General features: G+C 45.8%; 2 protein-coding genes across 3 annotated transcripts in view; both read left to right on the top strand.

The window, feature by feature from the left end:
* LOC100382830 (protease Do-like 7) overlaps positions 1-1512 on the top strand; it is a 34628-nt gene extending 33116 nt beyond the window's left edge. For both annotated transcript variants that reach the window (XM_020553497.2, XM_020553496.3), the window contains 3 exons: positions 37-194; positions 740-851; positions 1011-1512. In XM_020553497.2, the coding sequence (XP_020409086.1) occupies positions 37-194; positions 740-851; positions 1011-1187 (447 nt within the window). In that variant the 3' untranslated portion in view covers positions 1188-1512. The remainder of the gene's footprint in view (positions 1-36; positions 195-739; positions 852-1010) is intronic.
* An 11924-nt stretch (positions 1513-13436) lies between these two features.
* On the top strand, positions 13437-14343 carry LOC109939998 (uncharacterized). Its single transcript, XM_020538671.3, has one exon. The coding sequence runs from the start codon at positions 13594-13596 to the stop codon at positions 14017-14019; it is 426 nt and encodes a 141-aa protein (XP_020394260.1). The 5' UTR covers positions 13437-13593; the 3' UTR covers positions 14020-14343.
* The last annotated feature ends 3981 nt before the right edge of the window (positions 14344-18324 follow it).

Raw genomic sequence — 18324 nt, 5'->3', positions numbered from 1 at the left:
GCAGTATAGATTGTAACTCTTTCAACATTTGAGCAGGGAAAAGAAATTGACCTTGTTGTCGGAACTGATGTAAGAGATGGCAATGGTACAACCCGTATGGTTAATTGGTGTGGTTGCATTATCCAGGATCCTCACTCAGCAGTGCGTGCACTTGGCTTTTTGCCAGAAGAAGGTCATGGTGTTTATGTTGCTAGGTGAGATTCCCTTATGAAGTTGTGTATGCAATATTAAAAACATCTTTAATCAGTGATTATAAACATTGCTTCAACTTATTATTTCAATCTGCAAGTATTTATCTACTAAAGGTTTGGATCTGCCAAATTTATTCGGGCCACTTCTTGCATCTGACATTATAATTAGATGAAAACTGGTATCTGAATGCTCATTGAGTCAAGCATATAGGGACTGTAGTTCTCAAGTAACAGATAGCTTAAAGAAAGACAGAGAGAACTTAAGAACGACTGTCATGCAGTTAGGTGCTAACCGAGTCTATTATCAATTGGATAGAAAACAAAGGGATGTCATATGTTCTCATTTAGGACAGGGCTTGAAAAGCAATTAGAATAATGGATAATATTGTTTGTTTCCTATTTGCTTGTATGCTTCATGTTGTTTGTTTCTACATGTGTGGTTAGGTGGACTTAATCTACTATTTTACACGATTGTATAGATGATTCTGAACTATAGCTCATTTAGATATGTCTGGGAATGAGCACTAAGCAACAATGATTTTATTCAGATGGTGTCATGGAAGTCCGGTACATAGATATGGCCTCTATGCTCTCCAGTGGATCATCGAAATTAATGGGCAACCAACAACTGATCTGGAAACTTTTATAAAGGTGGTGAAGGTATGTACTATGCATCAAGTGGCAAATGCACCTTCGTTATTTTCCAGACTTTTCTTGCTTGGTTATCACTGTATTGTGGTATATTAATTGATTAGTTGCTTCACTATATTGCTACATGATTGATTTGAATTAATGTCTGATTTTTTTTTTTGGTTTTAGGGTCTCGAAGATGGTGAATTTGTTAGGGTGAGGACGGTCCATTTAAATGGAAAGCCTCGGGTACTTACTCTGAAACAGGACCTTCACTACTGGCCGACCTGGGAGCTCAGCTTTGAACCAGAAACTGCTACATGGCGGAGGAAAATAATAAAAGCATTGCAATCAGCCAGGGCGTGATATTTTCATGTTTTGCTGCGACCTTTTCATGCTTTCAGAGGAGCATAGAGGTATGGAAGTTAGAGGTTCGTGCCTTTGTTTGGTAAGCTAAATCGTGCATTATATATGCAGGATTAAGCAACCCTGCACTTTGTAGGGTTAGTTGTGTGCATTAGCATAGGGGTGCTTGAAAGATATATAAAAGGTACATTAAAGGTATATGGATTCATTGTCTGTGGTCTCTGGACAATTTGACCACAGGATTTGCCATTTGTATATCGTCTATTTCTATATTTTGGTAGAAAAAGAAATAAACCGTTAGCCTTTTCTAGCGGCCATTTCACTACTCTGCATTAAGAATGTGTGTTAGCTATCAAGTTAGCAGCTCCACAGATTTAGCCCGTTGTTCCTCATCATAGCGTCACTGCTATCAGCTTGACTGCGTAGTTACTGGAATGCCTACCGACAGTTTTTTCAGTTTTGACACTGCTTCATCGCCTACATCTGTTGTAAGTACATTACTCTCTGGCTTCATTTCTCCTGGCTAAAAAGTTTGCGGGCCTTCACATTACCAAGCAACTCAAGCTAACTTGCACTCTGCTGTGTAAGACAGCGAGAAGGAACGTACACAGAGTAGAAAGACCAACAGTTCAAGTTTGTCCCTGCAAGGTCAGCACACATTTTGTATGCTGCGCTTGACAAATGTGCGCCATGCGGTCACCGTCGTTCTCTCTGGAGGCGGCGTTTTCCACTGGAATATATTCAGTCACAACTCACAACTTGTTCGCTCAGACTTATTGTTGGGCCATGTGACTAGTGTCTGGCCCATTAACATGTACATATACGTGAGTGTGGCAGTGTAGTCTGGACACTTCTGATGTACTCTTCCAGAAACCTCTACATGGTACCGGAGCCGGGATCAACGACGTAGTGGTGAGCAGGCGGAGGAGCCAGGCTGAGCACCGATGAGACGACCGCGGTCGAGAAGGCGAAGGAGGCGGCGGTGGCAACGAGGAAGACGATGGCCGGGTACACGCAGCAGGCGGCTGTGAAGGCCAAGGACGCAACGGTTTTCATGGGCGCGTAGGTGGCGCAGAAGACCATGGAGGTGACGGCCGACACCGCGCGCAAGGAGAAGGCGGAGCAAGGCAAGGAGCACGCGGCCCGCGCCGACGACGAGGAGGAGGAGCCTACACTCGTAGGAGGGAGAAGAAATCTATAACACGGTGTGGTGCTGCAGTACGTGCGCGAGTAGATTCTGCTGCCGAAGGACGTGGACGCGGGCAAACTTGCGGATCTCGTCGGCGACAAGGATATGGAGATAGGGGTGCTTGGCGAGGCTCTCCAGCTGCCGCAGCTCGTCCAACCCTTGAGGAAACCGTCGGCACACAGGCCGCTGCAGCTCTCACTACTGGTGCCCCCATGCAGGAAGAAGGAAATCATTTGTTGGGAGGAGAAATTACTCAGATTGTGCATTGAGTGGAAGTGACTATTTTGAGAGAAAATTTAGTTATCTAGTTATTATTACAGATATATTATGGGGGAAGATCAAGGAATTGAGCAGGTTCTTGGCAAATTGGTCGAATTAATGTCAGCAAAAAGGGATGAGGCTTCATCTTCAAGTAAAGACAATGTTGCTCATATAGAAACCAGTTCAGAAGTGAGCTAATGCCAAATGAGATTAAGTTAGAAGGGGTGAAACATTAGTTGACATGGTCTAGAAGAGCATTGCGATTATTAAAGGCAAAGAGACTCGAGGGCTATGTTAAAGGAGATGTCGTTGAGCCCAAGGATAAGTTAAGTGCTAAATGGAAAGACTGGGATGTTATAAACTATTTAGGCCTAGTTTGGGTACTCTAGTATTGAAGTGGTTTGGAGGGATTGGAGAGTGTATAAATCCCCAATAGATCAAAAACTCTCATAATACATCTCAATCCACTCTAATCCCTTTTATTACTAGAGTACCCAAACTAGCACTTAGTGACAGCATGGATGTTGAGTTCTATGATTCCAGCAATTGCTAGCACTGTTGATACAATCATAAGTGCTGCAGAAATGTGGAAAGCACTTGAAGAAATATACTCGGGAGCTGGAAATGTTATGTCGATGGTGGAGACTGAAGATCGCCTCCATAATATCAAACAAGGGGATCGATCTATGGCGGAGTATGTTCAAGAGTTACAATGTTTATGGGCTGATGTTGATCATTATGATCCTATTGAGCTACCACACTCAGAGTGCGTTGTTTGGGTGAAGAAATGGGTGGAAAAAAGACGTGTACTTCAATTCCTAAGGGGGCTAAACTTAGAGTTCGAGGGAAGATGTGCCTCCATGTTTCATCAATCCACTCTTCCTAGCCTATAAGAAGCCATAGCTGCTATATCCCAGGAGGATTCAAGACTCAAAGTGATGAGAGAAAGTTCTCAAACGCCATCTCATCCCTTGTTTTCAGCTATGAGAACCAAAGATACTAGAGAATGTTACAATTGTGGTGATGTTGGACATATTGCACGTAATTGTTCTAAGCCTTCCAAAGTTAATCGTGGGAGAGGAAGAGGGGCTCCTAGAGGCGGCAGAGGTCGTGGAGGCAGGAGTTGGGCAAGGGCGAATGCAGCAACTACACAAGAAGAACTTGAAACATTTATGGAACATGAAGATGAAACAAAGTTGAGGAAGAAAAATCAAATCTCTGGAGATAAAGATCAGGAGTCTCACATCAGGGATTTTGTCCACTTCGCCTACTGATGAAGGTAATTATGCTCATGCTTTTGTACCCACACAGGTCACACAGTTAAAATGGATTTTAGACTCAGGAGCATCAAAGCATGTCACAGGCACGTCTAGTGAGTTTACATCATATATAAGATATCCCCCACACGTAAAGAAATTATACAAACTGTTGATGGTACACCTCAACCCATCAAGGGTGTTGGCACAGTGCAATGCACTCCATCTATTAAGTTGTCATCAGTTTTGTATGTGCCAACCTTTCCTGTCAACTTGATATCACTAAGTGCCTTGGTTGATCAATTGGATTGTCGTATTATTCTTGATCGAGATAATTGTTTAATTCAGGAGAGGGAAACAGGGAAGAGACTTGGGACAGCTACCAGGCGTAATGGATTGTGGTATATGGATCATGAGGGGACAAATGGTACAATTTGCACTATGCTGGCAACAAGAATGGAAGAGGAGGTTGAAGTGATGCTTTTGCATTGTAGATTAGGGCATCTTTCTTTTGATAAGATATGCAAAGCTTTTCCTGATGTAATGTGTGGGGTGGATAAAAGCAAGCTATTGTGTGATGCCTGTGAGTTTGCAAAACACATAAGGACATCTTATATTAGTCGAGGTATCAGGAGTACATCTCCTTTTGTGCTAGTTCATTCTGATGTTTGGACATGTCCTGTGACTTCTATTAATGGGATGAAGTACTTTGTTACTTTTATCGATTGTTTTTCTCGGATGACTTGGGTCTATGTGATGAAGCATAAAGATGAAGTATTGAAATGTTTTCAAAATTTTTGTGCACTGGTTGAGGATCAATTCAATACTCAAGTCAAAATCCTAAGAACAGACAATGGAATCGAGTATGTAAACAAGGAATTTAATGCCTTTCTGTCAAGAAATGGTATATTACATCAGACATCCTGTCCTGATACACCTCCACAAAATGGTGTGGCTGGAAGGAACAATCGTCACATTTTGGAAGTTGCTCGTTCGCTGATGTTTACAATGAATGTTCCGAAGTTCCTATGGAGTGAAGCTGTATTGACTGCCACATATCTTATTAATCGTACTCCTTCAAAAATACTTGCAATGAAGACTCCATGTGAGATTCTTCTCAGTGAGAATAAGTTTGTGGTTCCACCTAAATTTTTTGGATGTACATACTTTGTCAGAGATCATAGACCTCAGGTGGGGAAGTTGGATCCTCGTGCTGTGAAGTGCATTTTTGTTGGATATCCTGCAGGGTAAAAGGGATACAAGTGTTGGAGTCCTAGTGAACGACGTTTGTTTGTAAGCATGGATGTTGCATTTAGAGAGACTGTGCCTTTCTATGGTGAGAAGACAGATCTAAATTTTTTTTCTTGATTCTGTCTCTACTAGCACATATGAAGCTAGTCGAGAGGGGGAGAACAGAATGGTTGATTCAATGGAACAACAACCAAATAAAATGGAAGTGGTGATTGGTGCTTCTCAAAAAATGCAAGTAATGCCAAGTGAATTGGAGCCACATCCTAGTCACGAGAATAATAAACCTTGTGGAGACGACTTACGATATAAGGGCGAAGTATATACAAGAAGGAAGTCCCATGTGCAATCTCAGGCTCCTGAAACCAATTCAGCATCAAGTACTGAGCAGTTTTCTCCAAACACATTAGAGGCTATAAATGTACCTTTGACGTTGAAAGTCGCCTAGAGGGGGTGAATAGGGCGAATCTGAAATTTAACAACTTAATCACAACTACAAGACGGGTTAGCGTTAGAAGTAATAATGGGTCCGAGAGAGAGGGCACAAAACAAATCGCAAGCGAATAAAGAGTGTGACACACAGATTTGTTTTACCGAGGTTCGGTTCTTGCAAACCTACTCCCCGTTGAGGTGGTCACAAAGACCGGGTCTCTTCCAACCCTTTCCCTCTCTCAAACGGCCCCTCGGACCGAGTGAGCTTCTTCTTCTCAATCAAACGGGAACAAAACTTCCCCGCAAGGACCACCACACAATTGGTGTCTCTTGCCTCAATTACAATTGAGTTGTTCGCAAGAAAGAATGAAAGAAAGAAGTAATCCAAGTGCAAGAGCTCAAAAGAACACAACAAATCTCTCTCACTAATCACTAAGGCTTTGTGTAGAATTGGGAGAGGATTTGATCACTTGGGTGCGTCTAGAATTGAATGCTAGAGCTCTTGTAAGTAGTTGGAAGGTGGAAAACTTGGATGACTTGAATGTGGGGTGGTTGGGGGTATTTATAACCTCAACCACCAAACTAGCCGTTTGGTGGAGGCTGCTGTCGCATGGCGCACCGGACAGTCCGGTGCGCCAGCCACGTCACCAGGCTGTTGGGTTCCGACCGTTGGAGCTCTGTCTTGTGGGCCCGCCTGGCTGTCCGGTGGTGCACCGGACAAGTCCTGTAGACTGTCTGGTGTGCCGCCCGCGCGTGCACTGCTCCTCTGCGCGCGCAGGCGCGCATTTAATGCGTTGCAGTCGACCGTTGGCGCGAAGTAGTCGTTGCTCCGCTGGCTCACCGGACAGTCCGGTGTGCACCGGACATGTCCAGTGAATTATAGCGGAGCGGATTCCCGAAGCTGGCGAGTTCAGAGTTGCTCTCCCCTGGAGCACCGGACACTGTCCGGTGGTGCACCGGACAGTCCGGTGAATTATAGCGGAGCCCTCTGAAAATTCCCGAAGGTGAAGAGTTGGACGTCGAGTTCCCCGGTGCGCCAGACCAGGGCACACTTCGGTTATCCCTTGCTCTCTTTGTTGAACCCATTTCTTGGTCTTTTTATTGGCTTAGTGTGAACCTTTGGCACCTGTATAACTTATACACTAGAGCAAACTAGTTAGTCCAATTATTTGTGTTGGGCAATTCAACCACCAAAATCAATTAGAAAATAGGTGTAGGTCTAATTCCCTTTCAGACGTATCACGGAAGAGTATAGCACTTATGATTTGCCCATTGCAATATGAAAATGTGCGCGTGCTAAAGCTGGAGTCCCCCCAACAAGGTATAGATATGAACATGATATTAGCAATTGTCTCATATGCGTCTTTGTCACCATCATATAGAGCATTTGTTGCATCATTGCATTCCGTAGCAATTCCAAGAGATTGGAAAAGAAGCACAATGTAATTCTAACTGGCATGAGGCAATGTTGGAGGAGCTTAAAGCTCTAGAAAAAAATCAAACATGGGAATTTGAGAAACTACCTAAAGGAAAGAAGGCAGTTAGTTGTAAATGGGTATTCACTGTGAAGCAAAACCCAGAAGGAAGGGTAGAACGATATAAAGTAAGATTGGTTGCAAGAGGGTATAGTCAAACATATGAAATTGATTATGATGAGACATTTGCACCAGTGGCAAAAATGAGTACCGTGAGGACATTGATCTCTTGTGCTGCAAATTTTGGATGGCCCTTGTATCAACTAGATGTTAAGAATGCTTTATTACATGGTGATTTGCAAGAGGAGGTCTATATGGAGATTCCTCCTGGATTGTCAAAGCCTGAGACAATTGGGAAAGTTTGTCGATTGAAAAAATCATTGTATGGTCTCAAGCAGTCCCCAAAAGCATGGTTTGACAGATTTAGGCGTGCAATATGTAGCATGGGATATAAACAATGCAACAGAGATCACACTGTTTTTTATCAACACTTTGGACGACGAATCATAATTCTAGTTGTGTATGTGGATGATATTATTATTACAGGTGACGCCGAGCTTGAGATTGCATGTCTAAAGAAGAATCTAAGTAAGGAATTTGAGGTTAAAGATCTTGGTCATCTCAAATACTTTCTTGGTATTGAGATTGCTCGGTCTCCAAAAGGAATAGTTCTCTTCCAAAGGAAATATGTTCTAGATTTACTTGATGAAACAGGTATGTTGGGGTGTCGACCTGTAGTAACACCCATCGACTTGAATCATAAATTATGGCTGAATCTGTGGATCCTGTGAATAAAGAAAGGTATCAAAGACTTGTTGGACGGCTTATCTACTTGTGCCATACAAGACCTGATATCACATATTCCACTCCTACCCAAGCGTTATCGCTCTCCACGATAGCGTTACCATGCCCAACCAAACAGTTCACGTAATCACTGATTCCACGCCTGCTCCCTCCGCGATCCATTCTCAAAACTAAACGCTATCAATGTGGCTATACTTCTCCGGGGAGTACCAGTGCTACTACTCCACACCGGTGCGCGCGGGCATCGCCACTGACGCCAACAGGCTCACTGGCTCACCACCATCTTCAGCTAGGAGAATCCCAATGCTTGCACGATCGTCTGAGAGCGACGGTGAGGAATAAACCATTCCATTCGTGCAACCGCTCGTCTTTCTTGGGTTCTTGGTTGATTGGTGATGGAATCATTAGTCTTTATTAGTGCTTTAGATAAGAAAAGCAGGAAACTTTCGGTTCTGTCGGTATGATGAGATGAAAACTTCCTTGTGCTGCTCGCCTTGGGTTGGGTTGTCGTTGCAGAGCAACCACGTTTTCTTTGTGTGGAGCGAGTCGAACACGCACCCGCCCCACCCCGCCCATAAGGCCGAACTGGAGACGATCCCAGACCGGACGTGGCGGACGTTTCATCAGTTCAACCTGCATGGTCAACCGTACCGAAAATGCTTGACCTGCACTGTTGTTGGCCACAACGTACACGAGTAGAGCAGACATGACGAACGCGATTGACTTGGGAGTAGCTAGCTGACTTGTGGCCAGACGAAGGCAGACGGTGTCCTGGGAAACGTACCAACGCCGATGAAGACCAGACAAGCCGACAAGCCTGCCACTTGATCGCGACTCGGTCTGCGGCTGTATACAAATTACAAAAGCACTCAGCCTAGCCCACCAATTTTGTTCCCTCGCTGTCCGGATTTCAAATGGCACGCAGGCGTTGAGTCGCCGCCGGCCCGCCCGTACGTCGCGATGTCCATCCAATATCCATCCATATATAATATATAATATCAGAAATACTAACCTATAATAGAGTTCTCTAGCAAACGCCTCTAGTGGCCTCTCGCGGAAAGGTAGTCAAAGGCACTTCACATTTTTGCTGTCCCGTCGTTAATTCTAAGACTCTAGTCCTACTCCTACGCCGCCGCCCACGGCGGCCTCGTTACCCCGCCCGGTCGCTGTCTGTCAGGCAGAGCGCGAGTGCGGCATCGTGCAGGCCGAGACGACAGGGCATGCGCCGCGAGCGAGCGGTATGGATGGACACTGGAGTTTCCCGACGAAAGATGACGACGATCGACGTCGTCGCGCGCTGGAAAGCTAGCGGACAGAAATCACCCACCAATTTTGTTCCCTCGCTGAGTCGCTGCCGGGCCGCCCGTACGTCGCGATGTCCATCCATATATAATAGAGTTCTCTAGCTAGCAAACGCCTCTAGTGGCCTCTCGCGGAAAGGTAGTCAAAGGCACTTCACATTGTTGCTGTCCCGTCGTTAATTCTAAGACTCTAGTCCTACTCCTACGCCGCCGCCCACGGCGGCCTCGTTACCCCGCCCGGTCGCTGTCTGTCAGGCAGAGCGCGAGTGCGGCATCGTGCAGCAGGAGACGACAGGGCATGCGCCGCGAGCGAGTGGATGGATGGACACTAGAGTTTCCCGACGAAAGATGACGACGACCGACGTTGTCTCGTCGCGCGCTGGAAAGCTAGCGGACAGAAATCACCCACCCGTTTTGCCGAGGAAGTGGGCGGTCGAGAGTGGAGTGGAGGCGTGGCGCACTCATCTCAGATAGGCAGACCGATATGGCAACGGGCTGGCTAATACACACGTCCGCTGCCGCTGCTTAGGCGGTTCCATTAGTCCTGTCCAGACAATAAACTTTAGTCTGCACCTTATTTGGTTGGTTTGAGTGACTAAATAGATTCTAAACACATTAAATGAAGTACACAAAGTCTAAAATGCTCTCTTATTATTGCCCGTATACGGTGCTGATTCTCTATGCAAGGGTAATTAGAGTATATGATACCCTTAAGTCCCATTTAGCATCCATGTGAGATTAAAGACCAATTAGTCACTAATTTAGTCGCAAAAAAAATAAATGAGACTTACAAAACAGGGACTAAAGTTTAGTCAAACGGGGTGTTAGTTTGATTTGGCGAGGATCTGGCAACACGACGCAAGCGTCTTCCACCACTGTCACTCCTCTGCTGGCAGTTGATAATAATGGTTTCCAGGCCAGCGCCAAAAGCGCCCTCGTTCGTCTCGTTGCGCATTGATTTGATCCCTTGCACACTTGTACTAATCGCCTTGGGCTACTACCGGTAGTAGTAGTAGTAGAATACACAGATTCTTGCCTACCATTTCATTTTCCTATAGTACTCTATAAGCAGCTGACTTTGACGACGCAAACAAACGTGCACGGCGAGAACCAACCAAGAATCTCCAACGGAAACAATCAATTCGTTAACGACGGTTTATTTGGCCACCGCTAAGCATTCATCAACGTACGGTGAGAGCGATGGTAGGCTTTAAGTTGGGGCCACCGCTATCTAGCTCACTGATTACTCCTTGTCTGTGCAAGATGGTCAGCTCTTTATAACTGTAGCAGGGAAGATAATATTTTCCGCACACAAGGACACAGGAAAGTAGTACGTAGTAATAGATTTGCAGCCAAATTTAGGTCGCCACGAGTTGTCAAATATTGTACATACGCATAATCTTGTCTGAGAGTGTGTAATTGCCTCACGTCAGGTCGACCAAAACATCTTGTATTCTTGTGTGACCTTTGTGCTACTTGCATTGCTTTCACGGCGGTGTGCTGGTCCAGGTGGTGCAAGTGCGCGCGATCGAACAGGATAGACACCAGACCAAGTGCTGGCCTGCTGCCACCACTTACCTACAACCAATGCAATAATGGACAACTAGTATCAGCAGCAGCGGCAGCTAGCGCACTTGCGTGTCCGGTTCCAGCTGCATGCATTACACACTTTGCTATCTATAGTTCTAGCAGTAGCTAGCATATTGGTGAGCTCCATGCATTTGGAGGCGAGACTCACCAATCCGCTGAGCGGATCGGAGGCGATGCGTGCACTGCTCAGACTCAGAGATCGTAGGGCCGGCCGGCCGCCGGGTGGTTGATCAAGCTCCTCGCTCGCCCTTTACAGCCAGCCCAGCCGAGAAATGATGGCAAGGGCCCTGAAGGCGGCGATTTTTTTCGCTGTAGGTAGTAGTGTGAGTGCGTGCGATAAGCAGCGTCAGTGGATTCCACCACGCAACGCCTGTCTGTCAACATGTGGTGGTGGGACTGGGACGTAGCTTCCTCGGTTTGCATTGGCGGCGCTTAAAGATCTGAGGAGCACTCATCTGCGATGGTGCGCCGCCGCTAGGGTTCAGCACGGCTAGCTGTCTAGTTAATTAGCTTTGGTTGGCTTACTGTGGGGGGTGGTGACGAGACTGGACCGGACTGCTTCTCGTCATCAACTTTGGCTTGCCAATGCTCTGTGGCCGGACCTCCAGATTCGATCGGCCGATACGCTAGTTGACCTCCCGCCCGACCCCTGTTCCCTTGTTCCAGTATCGGCCTGCCGGTGCTTCTAACTGACCGCTTCCACGGCTGACTCGACTTCTGCTGGACACGAAAAAGGTACATTATGGTCACTGTTTAGGGGTCGGACTGAGCCATTATTTTTATACCTCGGGCTGGCACCATACGGACCAAAAGTTTTTTTAGGCTTTTTTAACCCGATCCTGTTTGTAACGAAGCACAATAGGCTTGGTCCGGACCGTCCCGACTCAATTCCCAGCACTAAATGAAACCCAATATTACCTTAAATTTTGAGCATAAAATCCCTCAATTATAAGCGTAAATACCGAGTCAATGTGAGAGGTTGATAGCTCTAGTAGGTTGTTATTACAATCCTATTTTTATGACATATCCGAAAAATATGGCAGCCGCATGCATGCAGTTTCTATTTTTATATACAGATCCAAAAATTATGGCAAAAATCGTGGGAGTTTCCATTGCATGCGCGCATATTACGAACAGCATAAATCAAAGAATTGTCTTTCCAATGTGCATGCAGTAAACTGATATACGAACTCCGTGTTCAAGCATAAAATCGTACAATTTTTAGCGTAAATAATTCATGTGGTAGGCATAAAACACAATAATCGAAAAGAAAATTGCGCTGGATCAGAGGATGTCACGCGCGATCATCGCTGCGCGCATCTCGTGCCTTCCGTGACGCCGCTCGCTCGAACTTCGCGCCTCATGCGTCGCCGTCGTTACTCGCACGTCGACGGGCGTCGCTTGCTCGCCGGCCTTGGAAGTGCCGCCGCCTCGGGGCCCAGATGTATGTCGTCATTCGGGCCACCCGAACTGCGCCGGATCGGAAGATGTCATGCGCGATCGTCGCTGCGCGCACCTCGCACCTTCTGTAACGTCGCTCGAACCTCGCGCCTCGTGTGTCGCCGTCGCTACTCGCACATCGAGGGGCGCTGCTTGCTCCCCGGCCTTGGAAGTGCCGCCGCCTCGGGGCCCCGGGGACGTCGTCGCTTGCCCGCACAAGGGCACTGCCGTCGCTCGCCCTGTAGATCAGGGAGCCGCTGACGGCGGCCTAGGAACCGCCGCCTCAACTCCGGATCGAGGAACCGCCGTCACCGCACGTCGAGGTCGGGGAGCCGCGGCCACCGCAACCACTGGCCGGGGGTCCACCGTCGCGCGCGCTATCGGACGACGTCGCTAATGAATCGGGATGGGGCGTGAAAAACTGAACCCTAGCACTCCGAATTTTCTTTTATAGACGTTTGGACCTGGTCCGGCTCGACCGGATTGCACTGTCTGGCCTGGACTTTCTCTAGTTATTGGAAGGTTAGAGCTTCTAATATATATATATATATATATATATATATATATATATATATATATATATATATATATATATATATATATATATATATATATATATATATATATATATATATATATATATATATATATATATATATATATATATATATACACGCGCGCGCGCAAACCGTACCGTTTAAAATGGAAACTAAACTGAATGTAACGAATTCAGTGATGAAAGCTAGCGTACCTAACCAAAGGACCCATGCTCAAAGACATTAGTGACCTTATCCACATGAGTTGACAGCGTGCAGTGTAGTGTTGCTCCAAGTTGTGAACATGTAGGCGTTCCCTGTGCGTACCTTCAACCTTCACCACGTAGAACAGGCGCGAAAAAGAGAGAGAATACCAACAATATATAGTATTATCTAACATTTGTCTCGACCGTCTCCGTCGCACCTTTCAATTCGGCCTACTCGGACGCGTAGCCACGCCCACGCGCGGCGCAACCGCCAACTAGATGGCACAACTTCTGGCATCCACGGCCGCAGCCCGTCGCCATCGCCCTCTTCAACACTGTACGTCCAGTCGCGGTTGCGTCGCGTGTCGCAAATCTACTTAGCGAGCCGCTCGTAGCGCCACCTGCGCAGCGCAGGCTCCGACCCAGCCCTCCCCGCCAGGGCGGGCAAGCAATCACTGTTAAAAAACCGACTGGTCCTAGGGGTGTGGTTAGTCGGCTAATTAATCCAACCGTCGCGACTGACCCGCCCACCCCGCTCGGGCGCTTACAAATACCCGCGAAACGGCGTGCGCAAGCAGCCGCAGGGAAAGGGAAGCGAATCAAAGCGCGCTCGACAAGCCTTCCAAGTACAGACTACAGAGCAGAGCAGGGCAGGGAGACGGCGGGCGATGGGGATGAGCCTCGCCCAGGCGGTGGCGGCGCTGGTGGGCACGTGCGCGCGGCGCCTGTCGCGGGCGGCGCGCCGCCTGCGCCCGCGGGACGGGGTCGCGGCGTCCTTCTCGTCCCGCGCCATCGTGCCGTTCCTCGGCGGCGGCGGCGGGGGCGTCAAGAAGTCGCTCTCCTCATCAGCATCATCCTCCTCGTCGTCCAAGTTGAAGAGGAGGAAGGCGGCGCCGAAGGAGGAGGAGGAGGCGGGGGACGGGCTGTGGCGGAGGGAGATCATGATGGGGGAGCGGTGCCAGCCGCTGGACTTCTCCGGGGTCATCTACTACGACGCCCAAGGCCGCCGCCTCGCGCAGGCGCCGCCGCCGCGCTCGCCGCTGCGCAGCCCGCTGCCGGCCTCCGTCAAGCTCGCCGCCAACGCCGCGTACTAGCTAGGGAGGGGAGGAGTCCTCCGTTTTCTTCCCGGCCTGCTGCTAGCTAGTGCCTAGTGACAGTGTAAATGGTTTCCTTGCCGCTTGCCGTCTGCTTCTCCTCCTCCTTGACGTTGGTAGTACTTGCTATTAATAATAGTAATAGGTTTCCCTTGTCCTTTGGCCCTGTGTAGCGAATTAGCGATTATACGAGGGCATCCTCTACAGTTTCGAGATGCTTAGCATGCATATGTTTGTGCTTCGCCCTCATCACAAACACTGTGGTGTTTTCTCGTTTCATAGGTCCTACACTCACTGCTATTTAATAAATCACTTTTGCTACTATTCCAAGGAAACATCACCTGCGGAGTAGTATGTTTTAAGCGTTGGAAACCTCTTTTTTTTTCTTCTTTCAATAGACCGTCTGATCAGCTTAAATTTAGCCCAAATCTAATACAGAGGTCCTGGGGCTAAACTTTGCAAGCACTGGCTAAAGACCAAATCAAACGTCAGCTTGAGTCTCCTCCTACTTCACCACCATCAACTTCCCCTTTCGCACCGAAAAGGCAGGAGCTTAAACTTGAACGGAAAGACTTAGTTTCACAGAACAACTTGACAGGTGGAACTACCAATGCATTCTGAATGTTGGTTCGCTGTGGTTCATCAAGCTCGACCGATCATAAATCTATCCATTTGACCATTTGGTGGCCTGACATTATGGGCACACTGCCACCGCGATTCCCCCGACATTCCTCAGAAAGTATTTTTTTTTCGATTTTGATACGCTAGCCGACACTATCACTCTATCAGGAATCCTATTTGGCAGGGCAGGGCACACACACGCCGAATTTTTTGCAGTTTGACCCTTTTTTAGAAAAAAATCACGTTTGGACCCTAAAAAATTTTAATGTCATTTTTGGACCCTTTGTCCGGCGCCATAGGCTATGGCGCCGAGGTAACACAGCTCGGCGCCATAGGCTATGGCACCGAGGTACGTGCTGCGATGGCACAAACAGACGCCGTGGCGCTGATGTGGCACCGAGCTCGGCGCCATGATCTATGGCGCCGAGCTCTGTTTTATAATCATGAAGCCCTCTAGCTCAGTTGGTAGAACACAAGGCTCTCAACTATGTTGTCTTGGGTTCAAGCCCCACGATGGGTGTTTTTTAATACTTTTTGTCTTTATCACTGATTTGTTTTTTTGTTGTCCAAATTTTTCGTTTATGTCGCTGATTTGTTCGTCCAGATTTATTTCTCATCCAGTTTTTTGGTTAGATAGCTTTGGTATTACAAGGCGTTAAACCGTGGCACGTCGTTAAAATAAAATAAAACAATATAATATACTTAATATGATCTACCGTATTACAAGGCCGACCATTGGTACACGATGATTTTATTAGATGTAATAACAGGCATGTTCCGTCTTGATTCATGTATGTTATTTATCTCTATTTTAACAAATTACAAAACATTTTAGTTTTCATAAAATATCTACATACAACCATTTAGTGTTTAGCTTAATCGCATGACCTTCATTCGTATATGTATTTGTAATTAAGCGTTACGTGTGCATCATATATGTCGTCCTAGCAGCTTACTCTTTGCTTTGCTTGACCATATTAGGTCATATGATGACGTTAACTCTTATAGTATAGCTTCCTTTAAAGCTGCTTGCTCCATATATATTAGGAACAATTGGATCTATACCATTAAAAGATCCAAACTTTAGATATATATCATGGACCCCACATGTCATTGACTCATGTGGACCCACATGTAAGTGAGATAGTAATGGTATGAATCCAAAGTGGTGATCTTTTAATGGTATGGATCCAAATTTCCCTATATATTATTAGTCTACCTTACATGGCAAGCTCCATCGCACGTATATATAGTTGCACCTAAACGCATGAGACATATAATAATCATGCACTATATTATTATAATATTATACCCCAGTAAATATATATATATATATATATAAAGAGTTACATATTATAAAATTAATTATGTCATAAAGAGTCTAATAATACTGGTGATATTTCTTTATCTTATCCAATTAATGTACATAAAATCTGAGATATTGACACAGAGAACACGCTAAAAAAAACCGAGAACACATTTATAGATGCATGCATGTATGTATTCGTATGCATGCCTATCTAAATAGTAGCCAAGTTGTGCATCTAGATATAGGTCGTATGTAGATATTTTATGAAAACTAAAAATGTTTTGTAATTTGTTAAAATAGAGAAAAATAACATACATGAATCAAGACGGAACATGCCTGTTATTACATCTAATAAAATCATCGTGTACCCATGGTCGACCTTGTAGTACGGTAGATCATATTAAGTATATTATATTGTTTTATTTTATTTTAACGACGCGCCACGGTTTAACGGCCTTGTAATACCAAAGCTATCCAACCAAAAAACTGGATGAGAAACAACAAAAAAACAAATCAGTGATAAAGACAAAAAGTATTAAAAAACACCCATTGTGGGGCTTGAACCCAAGACCACATGGTTAAAAGCCTTGTGTTCTACCAACTGAGCTAGAGGGCTTTAAGATTATAAAACAGAGCTCGGCGCCATAGATCATGGCGCCGAGCTTGGTACCACATCAGCACCACGGCGTCTGTTTGTGCCAGCGCAGCACGTACCTCGGCGTCATAGCCTATGGCGCCGAGCTGTGTTACCTCGGCGCCATAGCCTATGGCGCCGAGCAAAGGGTCCAAAAATGACATTAAAATTTTTTAGAGTCCAAACATGATTTTTTTTCTGAGAAAGGGTCAAACTGCAAAAAATCACCTTCCATTTCGTTTTCATATCTAAATTTCATGATGGAAAAAAAAGATAACCAAAGTTTAGGCCCTGTTTGGGACTGCCTAAAATTTGGTGGAGCAGATCGCTAGAGTTGTGAACCTTTATAAGACATTTTATTCCTTATTTAGAATAAAGATATTTTTAAAACTATTTAAATTTATATTGTAAATTACAGCTCTACGCTGAAGTTCAAACCTGGTACGGTTGTATTACGTGGATAGATTGCTAAAAAAAATCCATGCCATTAGAATGAGCAAAGCTGAATATCCGTTCATGCCTTTCGATGTGGTAGTTTATCTTGCTATCATTCACTGGAGGCACCCAACAAATCATTTCCACTGATATCTATATGTGACACGCTAAAACAAGATATATCCTCAAAATCGTAACGGAAAATACAAATAATCAGTTACTCCAATTTGGTAGGTACTAATCGTATTTGAGAATAATACCACACTTTCTTTTTCATTTAGCTTCCTAAAGACCCCTTAGGACTAGTTTGCGAGCGAGAAAACCGGAAGGGACTGAAGGAGCAAAAAATCACTTTTTTATTCAAAATTGTATAAGGAAGGAATTTTAGTCCCTCCAATCCCTCCGGTTTTTATGGCTTCCAAACTAGCCCTTAAGAAATACATTATTTAATTGAGTTGTATATACACTAAGACACTAGTTCATTTGGGATATGTGATGCATGACTCTCATAACTACTATTCCATCGGTCCACAATTGTTTGTCGCTATGGTATTTATGCCGGTCAAACTTTCTTAAATTTGTCCAGATTTATAAAATATATTAACAACAATTATTGAAAGGGAATTATGCTTACACCTTTCTCCTAATTAATTTTGGTGGTTGAATTGCCCAACACAAATAAATGGACTAACTAGTTTGCTCTAGATTATATGTTCTACATGTGCCAAAGGTTCATCTACAACTATACTAAATCGACTGTCCGGAATACTGTAGATTATTCCGAACAGGAGAAGCTTTTTTGGAAAATCAGGCCAAGCGCGGACTGTCTGGGCCTTTGCGGCGGACCGTCTGCGACACCTAAGTGACCCTCGGACAGAACCAATGCAAAAACATGTGTCTCTACTGCGGACCGTCCGACGCGCGGACCGTCCGGGCTCAGGCGCGGACCGTCCGGTAGGTGAGGAACCGAAAAACCTGAAGGTAACGGGTTCGGCCAAATGAATTATAGCGTCCTCGCGGACCGTTCGGGGTGCACGACCGGACCGTCCGCGACTAGCTTTATCTGACATCTGACGACGCATTAAATGCAATATAGCCGTTACTGCTGACCGTTGCGTTTTCAGCCGTTGATCTGCAGGGGCGGACCGTCCAGACCAGGGGCGCGGATCGTCCGCGGTCGGCAGAAAGGTGCAACGGCTAGGAAGTGGTTGGTGGCTATAAATACAACCCCAACCACCTCCATTCACTACACCTAAGCATTCCAACCTTCAACATTCAATACAAGAGCTAGCAATCCATCCCAAGA

Source organism: Zea mays, chromosome 5 (assembly GCF_902167145.1).
Source record: "Zea mays cultivar B73 chromosome 5, Zm-B73-REFERENCE-NAM-5.0, whole genome shotgun sequence".
Lineage (NCBI taxonomy): Eukaryota > Viridiplantae > Streptophyta > Magnoliopsida > Poales > Poaceae > Zea > Zea mays.
This window is presented reverse-complemented; position numbering and strand designations above follow the sequence as displayed.

Coding starts and splice junctions, on each gene's coding strand:
- LOC109939998 (XM_020538671.3), top strand. CDS start 13,594: ATGGGGATGAGCCTCGCCCAGGCGGTGGCGGCGCTGGTGGGCACGTGC.